This window comes from Scyliorhinus canicula, chromosome 25, assembly GCF_902713615.1.
Source record: "Scyliorhinus canicula chromosome 25, sScyCan1.1, whole genome shotgun sequence".
In the NCBI taxonomy this organism is placed as follows: Eukaryota; Metazoa; Chordata; class Chondrichthyes; order Carcharhiniformes; family Scyliorhinidae; genus Scyliorhinus; species Scyliorhinus canicula.
The window spans coordinates 1,806,662-1,834,186 of record NC_052170.1 but is presented as its reverse complement, the minus strand read 5'-3'; the positions used below and the strand labels follow the sequence as shown (position 1 = coordinate 1,834,186).

Below are 27,525 nucleotides of genomic sequence, written 5' to 3'. Positions count from 1 at the left end.
CTGTCCTGGGAGTGGTTGATGGGGACAGTGTAGAGGGATCTTTACTCTGTATCTAACCCCGTGCTGTACCTGTCCTGGGAGTGTTTGACGGGGACAGTGTAGAGGGAGCTTTACTCTGTATCTAGCCCCGTGCCGTACCTGTCCTGGGAGGGTTTGATGGGGTCAGTGTAGAGGGAGCTTTACTCTGTATCTAACCCCCGTGCTGTACCTGTCCTGGGAGTGTTTGATGGGGACTGTGTAGAGGGAGCTTTACTCTGCATCTAACGCTGTGCTGCACCTGTCCTGGGAGTGTTTGATAGGGACAGTGCAGAGAGAGCTTTACCCTGTATTGAACACTGTGCTGCACCTGTCCTGGGAGTGTTTGATGGGGACAGTGTAAACGGAGCTTTACTCTGTATCTAACCCCGTGCTGTACCTGTCCTGGGAGTGTTTGATGGGACAGTGTAAACGGAGCTTTACCCTGTATTGAACACTGTGCTGCACCTGTCCTGGGAGTGTTTGATGGGGACAGTGTAAACGGAGCTTTACTCTGTATCTAACCCCGTGCTGTACCTGTCCTGGGAGTGTTTGATGGGGACAGTGTAGAGGGAGCTTTACTCTGTATCTAACCCCGTGCTGTACCTGTCCTGGGAGTGTTTGATGGGGACAGTGTAGAGGGAGCTTTACTCTGTATCTAACCCCGTGCTGTACCTGTCCTGGGAGTGTTTGATGGGGACAGTGTAAACGGAGCTTTACTCTGTATCTAACCCCGTGCTGTACCTGTCCTGGGAGTGTTTGATGGGGACAGTGTAGAGGGAGCTTTACTCTGTATCTAACCCCGTGCTGTACCTGTCCTGGGAGTGTTTGATGGGACAGTGTGAACGGAGCTTTACCCTGTATTGAACACTTTGCTGCACCTGTCCTGGGAGTGTTTATTTGAACATTTACCAGAAAGAAGGGGAATATTAAATTGAAGTTCTCATTATCTCTCACCTAACCATATGTTTTGAATTGTAGATGATCTTTCTACTGCCTTGAAGTGAGTCCATTCTAAGCATGAGGTATACTCCCATCTCCGGAGCTGCCAATGCTCTGTGCAACACAGTTGTGTGTCTTTTATCAAAAAGTTTGTGTTGGTTTTGGCTGACAGGGAATATGGAATGCTGATTATTGACCTCTAGTAAATGTGTTGCTGGGCTTTCACATCAGGGGGAATGAGCTGATGGTTCCCAAGGCCAAGGGTAATGACAATAAGTCAGAGCAGCAAAATCTGTGTTTAGATCAGAACGGAGACCTTTCGCTCGCTGAGTTAGTCATACTTCAATTCCATAAAGTCAGAGCAATGTGCAGGAGTTGAAGAAATGAGTTTTGGTCGGCCTGTTTGGTCCCAGTATTTGGAAGACGTGTGTCCAATGGCACGTTTTATACCCGATTTAGACTTATCCACCTTGCATCCACTGGTTACAGAATCACAAGGCTGGGCTGCTGTTCATTTCATATTTTCTCTCCTCTGCAAATAGTTCAGTCTTTTTGTTCTCTTCTACGTTTGTTGACCATGTTAAAGGTGTTTACATTCATCTTGTCACTACCCTTTAGCATCTTAAATAATCTTGTAAGGTCATCCCTGGGCTTTCTTTTCACTTGTGCAAATTCTTCACGTTTCTACAGCTCCTTCTGCTAACTCCGGGGCCTAATTCCAGTGCTTCGAATCTCACTGCTGTGTCATGTTGTGAAATAATAGTCAGTTCCTTCCACTTGCAAACTCTCTTTGCTTCCTCTTGTTCAGACAGCTTTCGGTCCAAGTAGGATGCGCTCCACCTAGGAATGACTTCAAACCTTTTGGACTGATCTCCTGGGAGCATTGTTTCCAAAGCTTTGCTGAAATCTATCGAAACAAAACTCACTGAGCTCCCCCTGTGCACCTGGTCTGCAGTCTTGCCCCACCCAGCTGTGAATGGTGGACCACAATTAAACAACAAGAGGAGGAGGCTCCACAAATATCCCTATCCTCGATGGGAGAGTCAAAATTTGGCAGCCATCTCAAGCCAGAAATGCCGAATAAATGACCCATCTCTGCCTCCTGCTGAGGTCCCCGGTCTTCAGCCAATTTAATTCACTCCACATGATGTCAAGAAATAGCTGAAGGCACTGGGCACTGCAAACGGCTATGGGCCCTGACAATATTCCAGCAACTGACTTGTGCTGTTGAACTAGCAGCGCCCTGAACCAAACTGTTCTACTGCAGCTCCAACACTTTACCTGAATATTGGAAAATTGTCAAGAACATTTGTCCATCAATAGCAGGACAAATCATTCATTCTTAAAGGAATTACAAGAGAGTTGTCAGCCCAATTCCATCCAAAACACATTCCAGCTTGATAAAATCCATTCTGAAGACCATATTGGAGATGAAACATTGCCTCGGTTTCTCTCTTCGCAGATGCTGCCAGACCTGCTGAGTTTACCCAGATTTCCAGCGTGTGCAGTATTTTGCTTTGATTTGATATAATCCAGTCCACTTCACACCAGCTAACACCTTTAAAGCAGAGCCTTGATTGGTCTGACAGCACCTGTGGAGAGAGAGAAGGGAGCTAACGTGTTGAATCTGGATGACGCTTTGTCAAAGCAGCTTTCCATATCAATGATATATCGCTGGTGCAACATTAATCACTTGCTGCGGCCCAGTGTGTGAGACTGAAACTAGGGTGATGCACAAAGTCACCTCTATGTTGCAGGGCTACGGGATAGTGAATCAGTACCTCCTGTGCGAGGGGTTCAGCAGCAGAATGTGCCAAAAACAAGCTAATCGGCACCTTCAGTACAGGCTGTCACACAGAGTGAGCAAGCAGCAGAGTGTGGAAATTCCCAGTGTGGGTTTTAACTGTAAACACGAATGTCAGAGTGAAAATGTTCTAAAAACTCCAATGAGATCATCTGTCTGTTCTCCAACTTAGTATGAACGGCGACTGACGGCCCTGTTTTCTATACCACCATATTTCTCCCTTTCCTGTCCCGGGGGAGAAGGGTAAAGGCCCTCACCCAGTCCTCCTTCACTGGCACTCTGCACCAGATGGCTGCCGGAGCTTACAAACCTCCCCCCCCCCCCCCCCCCCCCCCCCGGAGTCTTAGAGAAATAAAAACAGAAAATGCTGCAAAAATATCCACAGGCGCTCCAGTTTGGAAGCCCTGGTCACGGCTCCTCTACCGCTGCCGCCGGCCAAGTACACCACCAGCCCGGTAGTGGTGGCGACCCTGCGGATATGGGGCCAGTGGAGGAGGCATGTGGGGGAGATGGGGGCGTCTGTCTGGGCGCCAATCTGCGACAACCATCGGTTTGCCCCCGGCAGTATGGATGGGGGGTTCCGAGTATGGCGGCGAGCAGGGGCGGGAAGGGTGGGTGATATGTTCCTGGAAGGGAGCTTCGCGAGTTTGAGGAGCTTGGAGGAGAAATTTGGGGTGGTAAGGGGAAATGATTTTAGATACCTACAGTTGCGGGACTTTGTTCGTAGACAGGTCCCATCTTTCCCGCGCCTCCCGCCAATGGGGATCCTAGACAGAATAGTCTCTGGGAGGGATGAAGGGGAGGGTAGAGTCTCGGGTATTTATAAGGTGCTCATGAGGGAGGAAGGGTCCCAGACAGAGGAACTGAAACTTAAATGGGAGGAGGAGCTAGGCGGGGAAATGGAGGATGGGCTGTGGGCAGAGGCCCTGAGTAGGGTAAACTCGACCGCGACATGTGCTAGGCTCGGGCTGATCCAATTTAAGGTCGTTCACCGGGCCCATATGACGGCGGCTCGGATGAGCAAATTTTTCGGGATAGAGGACAAATGCGCTAGGTGTGCGGGAGGACCAGCGAACCATGTTCACATGTTTTGGGCATGCCCTGAGCTGAGGGGGTACTGGGAGGGATTTGCGGGGGTCATGTCCCAGGTGCTAAAAACAAGGGTGGTGATGAGCCCAGGGGTGGCAATTTTTGGGGTTTCGGAAGACCCGGGCGTCCAGGGGGAGAAAGAGGCCGATGTGCTGGCCTTTGCTTCCCTGATAGCCCGGCGACGAATACTATTGGCGTGGAGGGACTCAAAGCCCCCGAAGACGGAGTGGTGGCTAGCGGACATGTCGAGTTTCCTGGGGATGGAAAAAATCAAGTTCGCCTTGAGGGGTTCTGTGCAGGGGTTCACCCGGAGGTGGCAACCATTTATTGACTTCTTTGCGGGAGAGTGAGCGTCAGCAGGGGGGGGGGGGGGGGGGTTAGAGTAGAGTAGGAGGGAAAATATGGCGGGTAGTACCGATGGGAGGGGAGCGGGCTTGTGCAATATGTTACGGTGGAAGTATTGAAAGAACGTGGATGTTTGCACATTTTTGCCTTTTTTGCTTCCTTTCTGATGATGTCTGTAACTGTTTATAAAGCCAAAAACTACCTCAATAAAATTGTTTATTAAAAAAAAAAAAAATATCCACAGGCGCTGCATTTTCTGTTGATTTCAGATTTCCTGGATAGCAGTATTTTGCTTTTCTCTTTGTGAAATCATTTATTTTTTTCAAATGTTATTCATTGACTTGCACTGAGCTGATGACACAGAAACAGGGTATTTATTCAGCCACTGTTTAGGCTACGCACAAGTCTTCCCCCACCCTTCTCCATCTCACCATATCAACACATCTACTATTTTCTCCCTCATGTTTTAGTTTAGACGGGCAGCATGGTCGGCGCAGGCTTGGAGGGCCGAAGGGCCTGTTCTGTGCTGTACTTTTCTTTGTTCTTTGTGTTCACAGAGATTGTTCTTAACTGCTTCTCTTCTATTCACCAGAAATACTCAATGTGGTCCTGCCACTCTGGGTAAAGAACACAGTCAGAATTATCAGAGCGACAGAGAGTGTGAGAGTTATCACAGCGACAGAGAGAGTGAGAGTTATCACAGGGAGAGAGAGAGTGAGAGTTATCACAGAGAGAGAGAGTGAGAGATATCACAGTGACAGAGAGAGTGAGAGTTATCACAGCGAGAGAGAGAGTGAGAGTTATCACAGTGAGAGAGAGTGAGAGTTATCACAGAGAGAGAGAGAGTGAGAGTTATCACAGTGACAGAGAGAGTGAGAGTTATCACAGCGAGAGAGAGGGTGAGAGTTATCACAGCGAGAGAGAGTGAGAGTTATCACAGCAAGAGAGAGAGTGAGAGTTATCACAGAGAGAGAGAGAGTGAGAGTTATCACAGTGACAGAGAGAGTGAGAGTTATCACAGCGAGAGAGAGAGTGAGAGTTATCACAGTGAGAGAGAGAGTGAGAGTTATCACAGCGAGAGAGTGAGAGTTATCACAGAGAGAGAGAGAGTGAGAGTTATCATAGCGACAGAGAGAGTGAGAGTTATCACAGTGACAGAGAGTGAGAGTTATCACAGAGAGAGAGAGAGTGAGAGTTATCACAGTGAGAGAGAGAGTGAGAGTTATCACAGCGACAGAGAGTGAAAGTTATCACAGCGACAGAGAGAGTGAGAGTTATCACAGCGAGAGAGAGAGTGAGAGTTATCACAGCGACAGAGAGAGTGAGAGTTATCAGAGCGACAGAGAGTGAGAGTTATCACAGTGACAGAGAGAGTGAGAGTTATCACAGTGACAGAGAGAGAGTGAGAGTTATCACAGCGAGAGTGAGAGTTATCACAGAGAGAGAGAGTGATAGTTATCACAGTGACAGAGAGAGTGAGAGTTATCACAGTGACAGAGAGAGTGAGAGTTATCACAGAGAGAGAGAGTGAGAGTTATCACAGAGAGAGAGAGAGAGTGAGAGTTATCACAGCGAGAGAGAGAGTGAGAGTTATCACAGGACAGAGAGAGTGAGAGTTATCACAGCGACAGAGAGTGAGAGTTATCACAACGAGAGAGAGAGTGAGAGTTATCACAGTGACAGAGAGAGTGAGAGTTATCACAGCGAGAGAGAGAGTGAGAGTTATCACAGCGATAGAGAGAGTGAGAGTTATCACAGCGATAGAGAGAGTGAGAGTTATCACAGTGACAGAGAGAGTGAGAGTTATCAGAGCGACAGAGAGTGAGAGTTATCACAGCGAGAGAGAGAGAGTGAGAGTTATCACAGCGAGAGAGAGAGTGAGAGTTATCACAGCGACAGAGAGAGTGAGAGTTATCGCAGGACAGAGAGAGTGAGAGTTATCACAGCGAGAGAGAGAGTGAGAGTTATCACAGCGAGAGAGAGAGTGAGAGTTATCACAGGACAGACAGAGTGAGAGTTATCAGAGCGACAGAGAGTGAGAGTTATCACAGCGAGAGAGAGAGTGAGAGTTATCACAGCGATAGAGAGAGTGAGAGTTATCACAGCGAGAGAGTGAGAGTTATCACAGGACAGAGAGAGTGAGAGTTATCACAGCGAGAGAGAGAGTGAGAGTTATCACAGCGAGAGAGAGATTGAGAGTTATCACAGCGACAGTGAGAGTTATCACAGCGAGAGAGAGAGTGAGAGTTATCACAGCGACAGGAAGAGTGAGTGTTATCACAGTGAGAGAGAGAGAGTGAGAGTTATCACAGCGAGAGAGAGAGTGAGAGTTATCACAGCGACAGAGAGAGTGAGAGTTATCACAGCAAGAGAGAGTGAGAGTTATCACAGCGACAGTGAGAGTTATCACAGCGACAGAGAGAGTGAGAGTTATCACAGCGACAGAGAGAGTGAGAGTTATCACAGCGACAGAGAGAGTGAGAGTTATCAGAGCGACAGAGAGTGATAGTTATCACAGCGACAGAGAGAGTGATAGTTATCACAGCGACAGAGAGAGTGAGAGTTATCACAGCGACAGAGAGAGTGAGAGTTATCACAGCAACAGAGAGAGTGAGAGTTATCACAGCGAGAGAGAGAGTGAGAGTTATCACAGCGAGAGAGAGTGAGAGTTATCACAGTGACAGAGAGAGTGAGAGTTATCACAGTGACAGAGTGAGAGTGAGAGTTATCACAGCGAGAGAGAGAGTGAGAGTTATCACAGCGAGAGAGAGACTGAGAGTTATCACAACGACAGAGAGAGTGACAGTTATCACAGCGAGAGAGAGAGTGAGAGTTATCACAGAGAGAGAGAGAGTGAGAGTTATCACAGTGACAGAGAGAAAGTGATAGTTATCACAGTGACAGAGAGAGTGAGAGTTATCAGAGCGACAGGGAGTGAGAGTTATCACAGCGAGAGAGAGAGTGAGAGTTATCACAGCGAGAGAGAGAGTGAGAGTTATCACAGCGATAGAGAGAGTGAGAGTTATCACAGCGACAGAGAGAGTGAGAGTTATCACAGCGACAGTGAGAGTTATCACAGCGAGAGAGAGAGTGAGAGTTATCACAGCGAGAGAGAGAGTGAGAGTTATCACAGCGACAGAGAGTGAGAGTTATCACAGCGACAGAGAGAGTGAGTGTTATCACAGCGACAGAGAGAGTGAGAGTTATCACAGCGAGAGAGAGAGTGAGAGTTATCACAGTGAGAGAGAGAGTGAGAGTTATCACAGTGAGAGAGAGAGTGAGAGTTATCACAGCGACAGAGAGAGTGAGAGTTATCACAGCGAGAGAGAGAGTGAGAGTTATCACAGCGACAGAGAGTGAGAGTTATCACAACGACAGAGAGAGTGAGAGTTATCACAGCGAGAGAGAGAGTGAGAGTTATCACAGCGACAGAGAGAGTGAGAGTTATCACAGCGAGAGAGAGAGTGAGAGTTATCACAGCGACAGAGAGTGAGAGTTATCACAACGACAGAGAGAGTGAGAGAGAGTTATCACAGTGAGAGAGAGAGTGAGTTATCACAGCAACAGAGAGAGTGAGAGTTATCACAGTGACAGAGAGTGACAGTTATCACAGCGACAGAGAGAGTGAGAGTTATCACAGCGACAGAGAGAGTGAGAGTTATCACAGCGACAGAGAGAGTGAAAGTTATCACAGTGACAGAGAGAGTGAGAGTTATCACAGCGACAGAGAGAGTGAGAGTTATCACAGCGACAGAGAGAGTGAGAGTTATCACAGAGAGAGAGAGTGAGAGTTATCACAGCGAGAGAGAGTGAGAGTTATCACAGTGACAGAGAGAGTGAGAGTTATCACAACGACAGAGAGAGTGAGAGAGAGTTATCACAGAGAGAGAGAGTGATAGTTATCACAGCGACAGAGAGAGTGAGAGTTATCACAGCGAGAGAGAGAGTGAGAGTTATCACAGCGACAGAGAGAGTGAGAGTTATCACAGCGAGAGAGAGAGTGAGAGTTATCACAGTGACAGAGAGAGTGAGAGTTATCACAACGACAGAGAGAGTGAGAGAGAGTTATCACAGAGAGAGAGAGTGATAGTTATCACAGCGACAGAGAGAGTGAGAGTTATCACAGCGAGAGAGAAAGTGAGAGTTATCACAGCGACAGAGAGAGTGAGAGTTATCACAGCGAGAGAGAGAGTGAGAGATATCACAGTGACAGAGAGAGTGAGAGTTATCACAGTGACAGAGAGAGAGTGAGAGTTATCACAGCGATAGAGAGAGTGAGAGTTATCACAGCGAGAGAGAGAGTGAGAGTTATCACAGCGACAGAGAGTGAGAGTTATCACAGCGACAGAGAGAGTGATAGTTATCACAGCGACAGAGAGAGTGAGAGTTATCACAGCGACAGAGAGAGTGAAAGTTATCACAGCGAGAGAGAGAGTGATAGTTATCACAGCGACAGAGAGAGTGAGAGTTATCACAGCGACAGAGAGTGAGAGTTATCACAGCGAGAGAGAGAGTGAGAGTTATCACAGCGAGAGAGAGAGAGTGAGATTTATCACAGCGACAGAGAGAGTGAGAGTTATCACAGGACAGAGAGAGTGAGAGTTATCAGAGCGACAGAGAGAGTGAGAGTTATCACAGCGACAGTGAGAGTTATCACAGCGACACAGAGAGTGAGAGTTATCAGAGCGATAGAGAGAGTGAGAGTTATCACAGTGAGAGTGAGAGTGAGAGTTATCACAGTGAGAGAGAGAGTGAGAGTTATCACAGCGACAGAGAGAGAGAGAGTTATCACAGCGACAGTGAGAGTTATCACAGCGACAGAGAGAGTGAGAGTTATCAGAGCGACAGAGAGGGTGAGAGTTATCACAGCGACAGAGAGAGTGAGAGTTATCACAGCGACAGAGAGAGTGAGAGTTATCACAGCGACAGAGAGAGTGAGAGTTATCACAGCGAGAGAGAGAGTGAGAGTTATCACAGCGAGAGAGAGAGTGAGAGTTATCACAGCGACAGAGAGTGAGAGTTATCACAGCGACAGTGAGAGTGAGAGTTATCACAGTGACAGTGAGAGTTATCACAGCGACAGAGAGTGAGAGTTATCACAGCGGCAGAGAGAGTGAGAGTTATCACAGAGAGAGAGAGAGTGAGAGTTATCACAGCGACAGAGAGAGTGAGAGTTATCACAGCAACAGAGAGAGTGAGAGTTATCACAGCGAGAGAGAGAGTGAGAGTTATCACAGCGAGAGAGAGTGAGAGTTATCACAGTGACAGAGAGAGTGAGAGTTATCACAGTGACAGAGTGAGAGTGAGAGTTATCACAGCGAGAGAGAGAGTGAGAGTTATCACAGCGAGAGAGAGACTGAGAGTTATCACAACGACAGAGAGAGTGACAGTTATCACAGCGAGAGAGAGAGTGAGAGTTATCACAGAGAGAGAGAGAGTGAGAGTTATCACAGTGACAGAGAGATAGTGATAGTTATCACAGTGACAGAGAGAGTGAGAGTTATCAGAGCGACAGGGAGTGAGAGTTATCACAGCGAGAGAGAGAGTGAGAGTTATCACAGCGAGAGAGAGAGTGAGAGTTATCACAGCGATAGAGAGAGTGAGAGTTATCACAGCGACAGAGAGAGTGAGAGTTATCACAGCGACAGTGAGAGTTATCACAGCGAGAGAGAGAGTGAGAGTTATCACAGCGAGAGAGAGAGTGAGAGTTATCACAGCGACAGAGAGTGAGAGTTATCACAGCGACAGAGAGAGTGAGTGTTATCACAGCGACAGAGAGAGTGAGAGTTATCACAGCGAGAGAGAGAGTGAGAGTTATCACAGTGAGAGAGAGAGTGAGAGTTATCACAGTGAGAGAGAGAGTGAGAGTTATCACAGCGACAGAGAGAGTGAGAGTTATCACAGCGAGAGAGAGAGTGAGAGTTATCACAGCGACAGAGAGTGAGAGTTATCACAACGACAGAGAGAGTGAGAGTTATCACAGCGAGAGAGAGAGTGAGAGTTATCACAGCGACAGAGAGAGTGAGAGTTATCACAGCGAGAGAGAGAGTGAGAGTTATCACAGCGACAGAGAGTGAGAGTTATCACAACGACAGAGAGAGTGAGAGAGAGTTATCACAGTGAGAGAGAGAGTGAGTTATCACAGCAACAGAGAGAGTGAGAGTTATCACAGTGACAGAGAGTGACAGTTATCACAGCGACAGAGAGAGTGAGAGTTATCACAGCGACAGAGAGAGTGAGAGTTATCACAGCGACAGAGAGAGTGAAAGTTATCACAGTGACAGAGAGAGTGAGAGTTATCACAGCGAGAGAGAGTGAGAGTTATCACAGTGACAGAGAGAGTGAGAGTTATCACAACGACAGAGAGAGTGAGAGAGAGTTATCACAGAGAGAGAGAGTGATAGTTATCACAGCGACAGAGAGAGTGAGAGTTATCACAGCGAGAGAGAGAGTGAGAGTTATCACAGCGACAGAGAGAGTGAGAGTTATCACAGCGAGAGAGAGAGTGAGAGTTATCACAGTGACAGAGAGAGTGAGAGTTATCACAACGACAGAGAGAGTGAGAGAGAGTTATCACAGAGAGAGAGAGTGATAGTTATCACAGCGACAGAGAGAGTGAGAGTTATCACAGCGAGAGAGAAAGTGAGAGTTATCACAGCGACAGAGAGAGTGAGAGTTATCACAGCGAGAGAGAGAGTGAGAGATATCACAGTGACAGAGAGAGTGAGAGTTATCACAGTGACAGAGAGAGAGTGAGAGTTATCACAGCGATAGAGAGAGTGAGAGTTATCACAGCGAGAGAGAGAGTGAGAGTTATCACAGCGACAGAGAGTGAGAGTTATCACAGCGACAGAGAGAGTGATAGTTATCACAGCGACAGAGAGAGTGAGAGTTATCACAGCGACAGAGAGAGTGAAAGTTATCACAGCGAGAGAGAGAGTGATAGTTATCACAGCGACAGAGAGAGTGAGAGTTATCACAGCGACAGAGAGTGAGAGTTATCACAGCGAGAGAGAGAGTGAGAGTTATCACAGCGAGAGAGAGAGAGTGAGATTTATCACAGCGACAGAGAGAGTGAGAGTTATCACAGGACAGAGAGAGTGAGAGTTATCAGAGCGACAGAGAGAGTGAGAGTTATCACAGCGACAGTGAGAGTTATCACAGCGACACAGAGAGTGAGAGTTATCAGAGCGATAGAGAGAGTGAGAGTTATCACAGTGAGAGTGAGAGTGAGAGTTATCACAGTGAGAGAGAGAGTGAGAGTTATCACAGCGACAGAGAGAGAGAGAGTTATCACAGCGACAGTGAGAGTTATCACAGCGACAGAGAGAGTGAGAGTTATCAGAGCGACAGAGAGGGTGAGAGTTATCACAGCGACAGAGAGAGTGAGAGTTATCACAGCGACAGAGAGAGTGAGAGTTATCACAGCGACAGAGAGAGTGAGAGTTATCACAGCGAGAGAGAGAGTGAGAGTTATCACAGCGAGAGAGAGAGTGAGAGTTATCACAGCGACAGAGAGTGAGAGTTATCACAGCGACAGTGAGAGTGAGAGTTATCACAGTGACAGTGAGAGTTATCACAGCGACAGAGAGTGAGAGTTATCACAGCGGCAGAGAGAGTGAGAGTTATCACAGAGAGAGAGAGAGTGAGAGTTATCACAGCGACAGAGAGAGTGAGAGTTATCATAGCGACAGAGAGAGTGAGAGTTATCACAGCGACAGAGAGAGTGAGAGTTATCACAGGACAGAGAGAGTGAGAGTTATCACAGTGAGAGAGAGAGTGAGAGTTATCACAGTGAGAGAGAGAGTGAGAGTTATCACAGCGAGAGAGTGAGAGTTATCACAGCAACAGAGAGAGTGAGAGTTATCACAGTGACAGAGAGTGAGAGTTATCACAGCGACAGAGAGAGTGAGAGTTATCACAGGACAGAGAGAGTGAGAGTTATCCGAGCGACAGAGAGTGAGAGTTATCACAGCGACAGAGAGAGTGAGAGTTATCACAGCGACAGAGAGAGTGAGAGTTATCACAGCGATAGAGAGAGTGAGAGTTATCACAGCGACAGAGAGAGTGAGAGTTATCACAGGACAGAGAGAGTGAGAGTTATCCGAGCGACAGAGAGTGAGAGTTATCACAGCGATAGAGAGAGTGAGAGTTATCACAGCGATAGAGAGAGTGAGAGTTATCACAGCGACAGAGAGAGTGAGAGTTATCACAGCGATAGAGAGAGTGAGAGTTATCACAGCGACAGAGAGAGTGAGAGTTATCACAGCGATAGAGAGAGTGAGAGTTATCACAGCGATAGAGAGAGTGAGAGTTATCACAGCGACAGAGAGAGTGAGAGTTATCACAGCGATAGAGAGAGTCTCTATCTCACTCTAAGATCATGGATGATCTGATTGTGGCCGTACATTTCTGCTTCTCCTTCTACCCATTGTCTTTCTTTTTTTAAATAAATTTAGAATACCCAATTCTTTTTTCCAATTAAGGAGCAATTTAACGTGGCCAATCCACCTAGCCTGCACATCTTTGGGTTGTTGAGGTGAAACCCACACAAACACGGGAAGAATGTACAAATTCCACACGGAAAGTGACCCAGAGCCGGGTTCGAACCTGGGACGTCGGCGCCGTGAGACAGCAGGATTAACCCACTGTGCCACCGTGCCGCCCTGGGACCTCGGCACCGTGAGGCAGCAGGGCTAACCCACTGTGTCACTCTCTTGACAGTAAAGGATCTATCTTACTCTGTCTTAAAAATATTCAATGAGCCAGTTTCCACTGAACATAGAACATACAGTACAGAAGGAGGCCATTCTGCCCATCGAGTCTGCACTGAATCAGTTAAGAACATAGAACAGTACAGCACAGAACAGGCCCTTCGGCCCTCAATGTTGTGCCGAGCCATGATCACCCTACTCAAACCCACGTATCCACCCTATACCCGTAACCCAACAACCCCCCCCCTTAACCTTACTTTTATTAGGACACTACGGGCAATTTAGCCTGGCCAATCCACCTAACCCGCACATCTTTGGACTGTGGGAGGAAACCGGAGCACCCGGAGGAAACCCACGCAGACACGGGGAGAACGTGCAGACTCCACACATACAGTGACCCAGCCGGGAATCGAACCTGGGACCCTGGCGCTGTGAAGCCACAGTGCTAATCACTTGTGCTACCGTGCTGCCCTACTGCTCCCTGTGAAGAACATTCCACAGACTAATGACCCTCTGAGAGAGACTTTCTCCTCATCTCAGTCTTAAATGGGAGACCACTTATTTTTAAATTGTGTCCTCTAGTTCTAGTCTGTCCCACAAGGGGAAACCCTGACAAATCCCCTAAGGATCTTACATGTTTCAATAAGATCACCTCTCATTTTTCTAAACTCCAACGGATACAGGCCCAACCTTTCTTCACAGGATAACCCCTTCAGCCCAGGAATCAGTCGACTGAACCACCTCTGAACTGTTACTAACGTAATTATATCTTTGTTTAGTAAGGAGACCAAAACTGTACATAATCCTCCAGATGTGGTCTCATCGAGACCCTGTGCAGCTGCAGTAAAACTTTTCTTGCTGTTCAATTCCCCTTGCAATAAACAACAACGTTCCATTTCTCTTCTTTGTCACTTGCTGTTACTGCAGATTAACCTGTAGTGATTCATGTTGTTCGGACCCCCTGGGCAAGCAAGTGGTCAATTCCAGCCCCACTTCACCCAGAGTCACAACACAGGTGAAACTGGATTTTATATTAATTCCTGTGGCTTTGGTTGAATACATTGACTGCAGTCACCAGATTTCTTAAATTAAAAAGCAAATAACCTTTTATTAATAACAGTAATTATAATTAAATAGGCAAAAAATACCACTGGCTATCTGATTCCCAACACCACACTTTCTAACTACTGCCCTCTCTATGTACTCACACACACAGGCAAAAGGGTGATTGAAAGTTAAGAAAATATTAACAGAAAAGGATAAAGGATCTTTGACTCAGATCGGTGTCTTCCAGTTAGTTTCTTTCTCAAGATTAAGTCTTCAGTCAGGTACCTCTGTACTGCATGTACCAGGACACCCAGATCCCTCTGTACTGCATGTACCAGGACACCCAGATCCCTCTGTACCGAACGTACCAGGACACCCAGATCCCTCTGTACCGACCGTACCAGGACACCCAGATCCCTCTGTACCGAACGTACCAGGACACCCAGATCCCTCTGTACTGCATGTACCAGGACACCCAGATCCCTCTGTACTGCATGTACCAGGACACCCAGATCCCTCTGTACCGAACGTACCAGGACACCCAGATCCCTCTGTACTGCATGTACCAGGACACCCAGATCCCTCTGTACCGAACGTACCAGGACACCCAGATCCCTCTGTACTGCATGTACCAGGACACCCAGATCCCTCTGTACCGAACGTACCAGGACACCCAGATCCCTCTGTACTGCATGTACCAGGACACCCAGATCCCTCTGTACCGAACGTACCAGGACACCCAGATCCCTCTGTACTGCATGTACCAGGTCACCCAGATCCCTCTGTACTGCATGTACCAGGACACCCAGATCCCTCTGTACTGCATGTACCAGGACACCCAGATCCCTCTGTACTGCATGTACCAGGACACCCAGATCCCTCTGTACTGCATGTACCAGGACACCCAGATCCCTCTGTACTGCATGTACCAGGACACCCAGATCCCTCTGTACTGCATGTACCAGGACACCCAGATCCCTCTGTACCGACCGTACCAGGACACCCAGATCCCTCTGTACCGAACGTACCAGGACACTCAGATCCCTCTGTACCACACATGCCAGGACACCCAGATCCCTCTGTACCGACCGTACCAGGACACCCAGATCCCTCTGTACCGACCGTACCAGGACACCCAGATCCCTCTGTACCGAACGTACCAGGACACTCAGATCCCTCTGTACCACACATGCCAGGACACCCAGATCCCTCTGTACCGAACGTACCAGGACACCCAGATCCCTCTGTACCGAACGTACCAGGACACCCAGATCCCTCTGTACCGACCGTACCAGGACACCCAGATCCCTCTGTACTGCATGTACCAGGACACCCAGATCCCTCTGTACCGACCATACCAGGACACCCAGATCCCTCTGTACCGAACGTACCAGGACACCCAGATCCCTCTGTACCGACCGTACCAGGACACCCAGATCCCTCTGTACCGAACGTACCAGGACACCCAGATCCCTCTGTACCGCACGTACCAGGACACCCAGATCCCTCTGTACCGCACGTACCAGGACACCCAGATCCCTCTGTACCGACCGTACCAGGACACCCAGATCCCTCTGTACCGACCGTACCAGGACACCCAGATCCCTCTGTACCGAACGTACCAGGACACCCAGATCCCTCTGTACCGAACGTACCAGGACACCCAGATCCTTCTGTACCGACCGTACCAGGACACCCAGATCCCTCTGTACCGAACGTACCAGGACACCCAGATCCCTCTGTACTGCACGTACCAGGACACCCAGATCCCTCTGTACCGAACGTACCAGGACACCCAGATCCCTCTGTACTGCACGTACGAGGACACCCAGATCCCTCTGTACCAAACGTACCAGGACACCCAGATCCCTCTGTACTGCACGTACCAGGACACCCAGATCCCTCTGTACCGAACGTACCAGGACACCCAGATCCCTCTGTACTGCATGTACCAGGACACCCAGATCCCTCTGTACCGACCGTACCAGGACACCCAGATCCCTCTGTACCGCACGTACCAGGACACCCAGATCCCTCTGTACCGAACGTACGAGGACACTCAGATCCCTCTGTACAGACCGTACCAGGACACCCAGATCCCTCTGTACCGCACGTACCAGGACACCCAGATCCCTCTGTACCGAACGTACCAGGACACCCAGATCCCTCTGTACTGCATGTACCAGGACACCCAGATCCCTCTGTACCGACCGTACCAGGACACCCAGATCCCTCTGTACCGACCGTACCAGGACACCCAGATCCCTCTGTACTGCACGTACCAGGACACCCAGATCCCTCTGTACCGCACGTACCAGGACACCCAGATCCCTCTGTACCGACCGTACCAGGACACCCAGATACCTCTGTACCGAACGTACCAGGACACCCAGATCCCTCTGTACCGACCGTACCAGGACACCCAGATCCTTCTGTACCGACCGTACCAGGACACCCAGATCCCTCTGTACCGAACGTACCAGGACACCCAGATCCCTCTGTACCAAATGTACCAGGACACCCAGATCCCTCTGTACCGACCGTACCAGGACACCCAGATCCCTCTGTACCGACCGTACCAGGACACCCAGAACCTTCTGTACCGAACGTACCGGGACACCCAGATCCTTCTGTACCGACCGTACCAGGACACCCAGATCCCTCTGTACTGCACGTACCAGGACACCCAGATCCCTCTGTACTGCATGTACCAGGACACCCAGATCCCTCTGTACTGCACGTACCAGGACACCCAGATCCCTCTGTACTGCACGTACCAGGACACCCAGATCCCTCTGTACTGCACGTACCAGGACACCCAGATCCCTCTGTACTGCACGTACCAGGACACCCAGATCCCTCTGTACTGCACGTACCAGGACACCCAGATCCCTCTGTACCGAACGTACCAGGACACCCAGATCCCTCTGTACCGAACGTACCAGGACACCCAGATACCTCTGTACCGACCGTACCAGGACACCCAGATCCCTCTGTACCGAACGTACCGGGACACCCAGATCCTTCTGTACCGACCGTACCAGGACACCCAGATCCCTCTGTACTGCACGTACCAGGACACCCAGATCCCTCTGTACTGCATGTACCAGGACACCCAGATCCCTCTGTACCGACCGTACCAGGACACCCAGAACCTTCTGTACCGACCGTACCAGGACACTCAGATCCCTCTGTACCGAACGTACCAGGACACCCAGATCCCTCTGTTCCGACTGTACCAGGACACCCAGATCCCTCTGTACCGAACGTACCAGGACACCCAGATCCCTCTGTACCGCACGTACCAGGACACCCAGATCCCTCTGTACCGCACGTACCAGGACACCCAGATCCCTCTGTACTGCACGTACCAGGACACCCAGATCCTTCTGTACCGACCGTACCAGGACACCCAGATCCCTCTGTACCGAACGTACCAGGACACCCAGATCTCTCTGTACCGAACGTACCGGGACACCCAGATCCCTCTGTACCGAACGTACCAGGACACCCAGATCCCTCTGTACTGCATGTACCAGGACACCCAGATCCCTCTGTACCGAACGTACCGGGACACCCAGATCCTTCTGTACCGACCGTACCAGGACACCCAGATCCCTCTGTACTGCACGTACCAGGACACCCAGATCCCTCTGTACTGCATGTACCAGGACACCCAGATCCCTCTGTACTGCACGTACCAGGACACCCAGATCCCTCTGTACTGCACGTACCAGGACACCCAGATCCCTCTGTACTGCACGTACCAGGACACCCAGATCCCTCTGTACTGCACGTACCAGGACACCCAGATCCCTCTGTACTGCACGTACCAGGACACCCAGATCCCTCTGTACCGAACGTACCAGGACACCCAGATCCCTCTGTACCAAACGTACCAGGACACCCAGATACCTCTGTACCGACCGTACCAGGACACCCAGATCCCTCTGTACCGAACGTACCGGGACACCCAGATCCTTCTGTACCGACCGTACCAGGACACCCAGATCCCTCTGTACTGCACGTACCAGGACACCCAGATCCCTCTGTACTGCATGTACCAGGACACCCAGATCCCTCTGTACCGACCGTACCAGGACACCCAGAACCTTCTGTACCGACCGTACCAGGACACTCAGATCCCTCTGTACCGAACGTACCAGGACACCCAGATCCCTCTGTTCCGACTGTACCAGGACACCCAGATCCCTCTGTACCGAACGTACCAGGACACCCAGATCCCTCTGTACCGACCGTACCAGGACACCCAGATCCCTCTGTACCGAACATACCAGGACACCCAGATCCCTCTGTACCGAACATACCAGGACACCCAGATCCCTCTGTACCGCACGTACCAGGACACTCAGATCCCTCTGTACCGACCGTACCAGGACACCCAGATCCCTCTGTACTGCATGTACCAGGACACCCAGATCCTTCTGTACCGACCGTACCAGGACACCCAGATCCCTCTGTACCGAACGTACCAGGACACCCAGATCTCTCTGTACCGAACGTACCGGGACACCCAGATCCCTCTGTACCGAACGTACCAGGACACCCAGATCCCTCTGTACCGAACGTACCAGGACACCCAGATCCCTCTGTACCAAACGTACCAGGACACCCAGATCCTTCTGTACCGAACGTACGAGGACACTCAGATCCCTCTGTACCGAACGTACCAGGACACCCAGATCCCTCTGTACCGAACGTACCAGGACACCCAGATCCCTCTGTACCGAACGTACCAGGACACCCAGATCCCTCTGTACCAAACGTACCAGGACACCCAGATCCTTCTGTACCGAACGTACGAGGACACTCAGATCCCTCTGTACCGAACGTACCAGGACACCCAGATCCCTCTGTACCGAACGTACCAGGACACCCAGATCCCTCTGTACCGAACGTACCAGGACACCCAGATCCTTCTGTACCGACCGTACCAGGACACTCAGATCCCTCTGTACTGCATGTACCAGGACACCCAGATCCCTCTGTACCGCACGTACCAGGACACCCAGATCCCTCTGTACCGCACGTACCAGGACACCCAGATCCCTCTGTACCGCACGTACCAGGACACTCAGATCCCTCTGTACTGCATGTACCAGGACACTCAGATCCCTCTGTACCACACATGCCAGGACACCCAAATCCCTCTGTACCGCCAAGTTTGAAGTTGCTCTTCATTTAAATAATTTGCTGCTTTTCCATTCTTCCTGCCAAAGTGAGCAAGTTCACATTTTCCCCACATTACACCCCATCTGCAAAATTAATGCCCATTTACTTTATCTAAATCCCTTTGCAGACTCACAATTTTCCCTCCTCACAATTTACTTTCCTGTCCCTATCTTTGTGTCATCGGAAAACATAGCAACCAAGGTGCTGACTCTTCCTGAATACTCTTCCATGGATAATATACAGAAATGTTCACTTTTCAACGGTTTCTAGACAGATATCAGGTGTTGGAACCATTTCCTCTTTCCCAGTGCAGGAATTCGGAGGATAACTGCAACACCCCTGCAAGGTACACTTTCAGCGTCGACTAGAGTGAAAGCTGGGACTTCTCCCCTGTATCTTTGTCCCACACTGGATCTGAGGCATTGCTGCAGATCTGTGGTGTGGATAAGTCTAAGCAGGGGCTAATTTTTCTTTTCTTTTTTAAAGGTAGATGTTATCTGGGTTCTGAGTGACTGAATTAGTCAACTTTCCATGAAAGGAACTTCATACAAAATTTTAAAAGCAGAAGTGATGAACTAATTGTAACCTGGAGTCAGCTATGCGGAGGAGGTGTAGGAAAAGTGAGGGGTGTCAGTAACAGGAGTGTGGGCATATCTGACTGTCATCAATGTACTGATTGAATTATTTTTAAAACATTACTCAACAGCTGAATTTTGACAAAATGCTGAGGCTGTTATTTGCGCTTGACTAGAGACAGTGTACAAATGAGTAATCTCCTTACTCTTCCATCTGATTGACAAAATGTTTAAAAGTAAAGCCTTGTTTCTCTTTCCCATACTCAGACCATGGCCCCTGTTAGCACTCACTAACTGACAATAGTGCTTCAATGAGTGGATCATTTACTAAACAGGTCACCATGGTGAGAGATTAGGCAGAATACACCCAGAGGGGGAGTCGCGTTTTGGTGTTTTAAATATATGTGCACTCTGTGCACTGTCCTGGTATTGATGTAAATAGAGTGTCTTTCACCTCGGTCACAGTGATTCTCAGACTGAATTCGCTCAGTACTGGTGAATCAGCTGCAACCCTGCCCATCCCCCAGTGCACCTCCAATTCTGCTCATTCCATAATGCAGCTCCAATGCCGCTCATCCCCATTGCAGCTCCAATCTCGCTCATCCCCCAGTGCAGCTCCAATCCTGCTCATCCCCAATGCAGCTCCAATCCCGCTCATCCCCAATGCAGCTCCAATCCCGCTCATCCCCAATGCAGCTCCAATGCCGCTCATCCCCATTGCAGCTCCAATCTCGCTCATCCCCCAGTGCAGCTCCAATCCCGCTCATCCCCCAATGCAGCTCCAATCCTGCTCATCCCCAATGCAGCTCCAATCCTGCTCATCCCCAATGCAGCTCCAATCCCGCTCATCCCCCAGTGCAGCTCCAATCCCGCTCATCCCCCAATGCAGCTCCAGTCCCACTCGTGCCTGTGCACCTCCAATGCCGCTCATCCGCCAATGCAGCTCCAATCCCGCTCGTCCCCCAATGCAGCTCCAATCCCGCCCATCCCCCAGTGCAGCTCCAATCCCGCTCATCCCCCAATGCAACTCCAATCCCGCTCATCCCCCAGGGCAGCTCCAATCCCGCTTGTGCCCCAGTGCAGCTCCAATCCCGCTCGTGCCCCAGTGCAGCTCCAATCCCGCTCGTGCCCCAGTGCAGCTCCAATCCCGCTTGTGCCCCGGGGCAGCTCCAATCCCGCTCGTGCCCCAGTGCAGCTCCAATCCCACTCGTGCCCCCGTGCAGCTCCAATGCTGCTCGTGCCCCAGTGCAGCTCCAATCCCGCTCGTGCCCCAGTGCAGCTCCAATCCCGCTCGTGCCCCAGTGCAGCTCCAATCCCGCTCGTGCCCCAGTGCAGCTCCAATCCCGCTCGTGCCCCAGTGCAGCTCCAATCCCGCTCGTGCCCCAGTGCAGCTCCAATCCCGCTCGTGCCCCAGTGCATCTCCAATCCCGCTCATCCCTAGTGCAGCTCCAATCCTGTCCTTCCCAGGTCCAGTGAACATGCCCAGCCATTTGGGTGTAAGATTATGATCCTGGGAATTCTGCTTGCTGTATCAGTTTGGGAGTTGGGTGGACAGAAGCCTGCGGTGCAGTCACCTTCCCTATTGACTAGGAAGTGATTGAAAAGTGTCCTCATGTTGTAACTCACTGCAGTTGTTTAATTATGATGTGTTGAGCGGGACATGCTTTTTCCCCAGGGTGACCTGCCCACTCGGTCTCCGCCCATCCCTCTCCCCTCACTGACACTGTACTGACTCATAAGTAACGAGTGAGCCTCCTGTGGAAGCTGATTTGGTCTCTAATCTGCTCCAAAAGAGAATTGGCAACATTCTCTGTCTCTCTCTCTCCAACTTGATCTGTCTAAGTGATCTGTTATTGTCATGTTTGTTTCTCACAACAGTCCCTAATTTACCTTCGTTGATTCTTACAGGCAATGAGGACAGTCCTTGAAACTTGCCAAACCTGTGGACCTCCATTTTTTGGCTGAAGGTGGTGTTAAAAGGCTGGAGGCGTTATGCCATTGAAGGAATCAAGTGCCTAAGTGGAGCCAGAGAATTTTGTAGAAATGGGGGAAATGCCATCGTGCTCTTTTAACAACAAAGAGTTGATAGTTTTTCATTATAACCTGACTCGGAAGCTTGGGGACCCCAAGTATAACAACCAGAAAATGAGGAGCAGCTCGGTTTTCTTCATCATTTTGTGTTCCTTCATCATCCTCGAAAACCTACTTGTCCTGGTGGCCATCTGCAGATATAAGAAGTTCCACTCAGCCATGTTTTATTTCATTGGGAACTTGGCGCTCTCTGACCTGTTTGCCGGTGTGGCTTATATTTTCAACATTGTGTTTTCGGGCAGCTGGACTATGAAGCTGACGCCGCTGCAGTGGTTTTTCCGTGAGGGCACCATGTTTGTGGCATTGGCAGCGTCAGTCCTCAGTCTGTTGGCCATTGCCATCGAGAGACATGCCGCCATTGTGAAAGTCAAACTCTACAGCGGTGACAAGAATAGTCGGATGTGTTTGCTGATTGGAAGCTGTTGGATTGCTTCTGTGCTGCTGGGCGTGTTGCCGATAATGGGCTGGAACTGCTTGTGCCTTAAGAAAGATTGTTCCACAGTGCTTCCTCTCTTTGCCAAGGATTACATTCTGTTCTGCATCACCCTCCTCAGTATCATCCTCCTGTCCATTGTTATCCTTTATGTGCGGATTTATCTGATTGTCCGATCCAGCCACTGTGAAACTGCGGCTCCGCAAACCCTAGCGTTGCTGAAGACCGTGACGATCGTGCTGGGAGTGTTTATTATTTGCTGGGCACCCACCTTCATCATATTACTGCTGGACTTTGCCTACGAGGAAAGAGATTTGAAGATTCTGCACAAAGCAGAATATTTCCTGGCCTTGGCTACCCTCAACTCTGCCATGAACCCCATCATTTACACGCTGAGGAGCAGGGACATGCGCAGAGCATTTCTGCGTGTCCTGTGCTGCTCAATGGAAAAAAGGATCGAGAGCTGCTTCCCTAGTCTGCGTCACCCCAGCAACTTGGACCGGTCTTACCATAAACACGTGGGAGCAGATTCGCCAACGATGCCAGAAAACACGACGTTCGTATGAGTGCCTCGTGCTGCGGAAGGGACTGATGGTGAGGAGAGACCAACATATTTCATCAACACATGCACTCCACACTTACCCACCAGAGACAGAACATGTCATTGATCCAAGCCCACAATTCCACGAGGAGATATCTGTTCAGCAAATGGTGGGTGAGTTGGATATAAGACTCGGTATTTTGCAGTGCCTCCTGTCAGCTGACCTGTGGGATTTATGTTTGCCACCACGAAAACAATTTGGCACCAGCCAATCAGAAAGGAACACAAATGCCAAAATGTCTCATCGTTCGGCTGCAGCGTAGAGTTTGCAAAGTTTTCTGGACAGAGTCTAGCCTAAAGCAGAAATCACAGCCACTTCATTGACTGACAACAGCAGAGACCCATGGGGAGACGTGTATTCTTATCCAGATGTTCAGAGATGATCACCTTTCAATGCTAAGGGCGACTTAGTATGGTGGCTGCAGGGAGATGATAAATCATGTTTAGGGATAGCGCACACACAGCAGATTCTGGAGTTCCTGTAACACCATCACAAACTGCTCCTTCTCTCATCCCACATGAATGTTAGATCTGGCCCGAACAGAACTTCAGTTCTATTCACAACACTGTTCCCAGTGAGGCTGGCACTAACCATTGCCCCCTTACCCAGTGGTACTGCCCACCAGTCCAGCGGCACTTCCCCCTGCCTGGCAGAACCAGCACTGCACAGCTCCCTAGTGCCACTGCCTCCTCCCCAGCAGCACTGTCCCATTAACGCTCCCTTCCCAGCGGCACTGCCCCCTGCCTGGAGCACCAGGCACCGCTCCCTGCCCAATGGTACTGCCCCCCCACCCCGGCAGCACTGTCCCCAACCCGGCAGCACTGCCCCATCCCAACGGCACTGCTTCACCCCAGCAGTACTGCCCTCTGCCTGATGCACGTGGCACTCTCCCCCCCCCCCCCCCCCCGCCCAATGAGTAGGCAGTACCAGGATCCATACAGTAAGCAACTGTGAAATTGTTCCCCTCACGCCATGAACAGATGGAGAGTGGCAGAATCCCTTTGGGATGGATTTGGTTACATTACTGTCATGAGCTGAACACTATTGGGAGCTATCGCCTTAGCAATAAACATTACTGACAGTATTTAAATCAAGTAAACTACTAGTTACATGACATGAGTAGATAAGAGATTCATTACTGCTGGCCAATCACAGCTTCAACATTTAATAGTTATGTGTATTTTAAATGCTGGACCATATGTCAGTTAGAATCGGGTTTATTTTTACAATTGTGTACCTTAGGTATGAGCTGCTGCTTTGATCTACAGTCACTGTGTCTGCATCTGAGCAACTGTTTAGTCTCAGCACAATTTTGTGATGTTTCCATGGGATCGCTCTGCTTTTGAGACTTTCTGTATTAGATACACTTCCAAAGCAGTGAACAGAGAAACAGGTCTTGTGGAACTTTACAACCGAGTCACACAATGTCAGCACTGGTCTAAAACTGATGCAACACTTCACATGGTGGCGTTAACAGCTGGAATCTGATCCAGCACTCCAATTCTATTCACAGGGGAGACAGGGCCATAATGGTATTGTCGTTGAACTAGTAATCTAGAGGGCCGGTTTAATACTCTGGAGACATGGTTTCAAATCCCACCAAGGCAGCTGGCCAAGTTTGAATTCAGTTAATATGACCAGGAAATTATCATCGAGCTTTGTGAAATCCCATCTGCCAGCCGTACCTGGTCTGACCTACATGTGACTCCAGACCCAGACCCTCTCAGCAAACTACTCGGTCTAAGGACAATTAGGGATGACATACAAATCCTGGGCCAGCCAGCGATGCCCAAAGCCCGTGAAAGAATAAAAGAACTGTCCTGGACTCGGGTAGCAGGTTCTGACTGGGACAACGGCCGTTAATGGGGAACATTTCCAGAGGACTGCTGGGATTGCCTTTCCCATAAAAATAACTCAAATGTAAAGGCTTAATGGAGCTATGTTGCCCACATTTCCCTGAGTGAACAATCACAGTGTTTAGGTTATGTCACCAATGGGGAAGGGCAGCTCCCTGCACGTTGCTGACATTGATGTTGTGTGGGTGAATGATCTGCTGACTTGTCGACAGAACAGGTGGCTCCTTTTAAATGAAGGTAAAATTAACTTGGTTGTAGAGTTTGAATGTTTAAGTGGCAACACTACAGCTGGAGCCAGCAATTATTTGTCAGTTGTATATGTCAATGTACAGTATTCGAGTATAGAACGTAAACGGTACGAAAACTAATCAGTGACTGTTCACTGAGATTAACCAACAAAAAATAAACCTTTTCTAAAAAAAAACTCATCGCCTCAGTTTTTGGACTTTAAGATTCAGTTTCAGGTGCTGCACTGGAAAGATGATGAATTTATTTCACCTCCGGAAAGCTGGTGAATTTGGAGCCTCCCCCTCCCCGGCACACTGCAGAGGGAGTGAGATTAGAGTTGGCCTCATTTGGCACCGATGGTACTTGTGGATTCATCTCTCTTCTCTCTGTGTGCTTCTCTCTCGTGCCCCATCTGCTTTGCCTCATGTCAAGAGGCCATTCCCAAGTTGTGAATGTACAGTGTCATCTCACAACAGTCAGATTGGAATTCACGCAAGGCTTAAAATCTCACTTGAGTGCGGCTCAAAATAGCATCGGAAGACAAAACGTCAGTTAGCACCTGATAACATCTGTCAAAAGCTGTGCAAACATCATGCACATATAAGGGGGCAGAAACGGAGAGTCTGAATGTGTATGGTGGCAGTGAAAGGGGGTGGGTAACATCAGGCACCACCAGCTGTTCTTAGGAAGCAATGACTCACTGATACCATCAACGCGGGTAATTTAGGGGCACAGTGGTTAGCACTGCTGCCGCACGGCGCTGAGGTCCCGGGTTCGATCCCGGCTCTGGGTCACTGTCCGTGTGGAGTTTGCACGTTCTCCCCGTGTTTGCGTGGGTCTCACCCCCCACAACCCAAAGATGTGCAGGTTAGGTGGATTGGCCACGCTAAATTGCCCCTTAATTGGGAAAAAAATAATTGTGTACTCTAAAAAATTTTTTTTTAAACTCAGATAATTTAATCACAAGCCTCTATTTGATGCTCCTTCTGATATCCCACTGCCTCAATACAGGGGCCAAAAAACTGATTGTAAAATATATCAGTTCACTTTTTTAGTTCCAACTCTTTCTGGGAGGGAGAAAGGGAAAGGTGGATTATCTAATAGGTATCGTCCCCAATCTTTCAGACATCGCAAAGTGTTTCACAGTCAATGATGTAGTCACTGGGATACACAATTTATGCACAGCAAACTGTCACAAACAGTAATGTGATAATAACCAAATAATCTGCTCTTGTCATGTTGGTTGAGGCAGTGAGATCTAAATATTGGTCAGGACACCAAGGGGAACTCCCTGCTCGTCACACTGACGTGAGGGGCCTCAGTTTGACGTCTTCTCCTCTGAACAGTACAGAAAGAGGCCATTCGGCCCATCGAGACTGCACCCAGCTGGGACTACCAGTGACAGGGGCTGGTTTAGCACAGGGCTAAATACCTGGCTTTGAAAGCAGACCAAGGCAGGCCAGCAGCACGGTTTAATTCCGGTACCGGCCTCCCCGGACAGGCGCTGGAATGTGGCGACTAGGGGCTTTTCACAGTAACTTCATTTGAAGCCTACTCGTGACAATAAGCGATCTTCATTTTTCAGATGTGGCGTTTTTGCACGAGACGCACCTGAAGCTGGGGAATCAGACGAGGCTGAGGAAGGGATGGGTGGGGCAGGTGTTCCACTCGGGGCTGGATACGAAGAGAAGGTGGCAGTGTTGGTCAGTAAGAGGGTGGCGTTTTCCCATGTGCATCGGGTTTTTGGTCACGGACAAGGCGTTGCTGATGGGGAGACTGACTTGCAGTCCTCAGCAATCTGGTGTCTCTGACCACAGGCCACATTGGGTGGATTTGCAGCAGGTTCAGGGGGAGGCCCAAAAGCCGCAGTGATGGCTCGATGTGGGGCTGTTAGCGGGTGAGGGTGTGTGTGAGCGGGTGAGGGTGTGTGTGAGCGGGTGAGGGTGTGTGTGAGCGGGTGAGGGTGTGTGTGAGCAGGTGAGGGTGTGTGTGAGCGGGTGAGGGTGTGTGTGAGAGGGTGAGGGTGTGTGTGAGCGGGTGTGTGTGCGTGAGCGGGTGTGTGTGAGTGGGTGAGGGTGTGTGTGAGCGGGTGAGGGTGTGTGAGCGGGTGAGCGGGTGAGGGTGTGTGTGAGCGGGTGAGGGTGTGTGTGAGCGGGTGAGGGTGTGTGTGAGCGGGTGAGGGTGTGTGTTTGCGGGTGAGGGTGTGTGTGAGCGGGTGAGGGTGTGTGTGAGCGGGTGAGGGTGTGTGTGTGAGTGGGTGAGGGTGTGTGTGTGAGTGGGTGAGGGTGAGGGTGTGTATCAGCGGGTGAGGGTGTGTGTCAGCGGGTGAGGGTGTGTGAGCGGGTGAGGGTGAGGGTGTGTGTGAGCGGGTGTGGGTGTGTGTGAGCAGGTGAGGGTGTGTGTGAGCGGGTGAGGGTGTGTGAGCGGGTGAGGGTGTGTGTGAGCGGGTGAGGGTGTGTGTGAGCGGGTGAGGGAGTGTGAGCAGGTGAGGGTGTGTGTGTGAGCGGGTGAGGGTGTGTGAGCGGGTGAGGGTGTGTGTGAGCGGGTGAGGGTATACGTGAGCGGCCTCACCCGCTCTCACACCCTCACCC

At 49.9% G+C, this 27,525-nt stretch overlaps 1 protein-coding gene across 3 annotated transcripts in view; it reads left to right on the top strand.

The window, feature by feature from the left end:
* The window catches only part of LOC119956985 (sphingosine 1-phosphate receptor 2-like), a 70,590-nt gene extending 45,496 nt beyond the window's left edge, over positions 1–25,094 (top strand). For all 3 annotated transcript variants that reach the window (XM_038784561.1, XM_038784562.1, XM_038784563.1), the window contains exon 2: positions 21,633–25,094. In XM_038784561.1, the coding sequence (XP_038640489.1) occupies positions 21,768–22,814 (1,047 nt within the window). In that variant the 5' untranslated portion in view covers positions 21,633–21,767 and the 3' untranslated portion in view covers positions 22,815–25,094. The remainder of the gene's footprint in view (positions 1–21,632) is intronic.
* Positions 25,095–27,525: the final 2,431 nt, after the last annotated feature.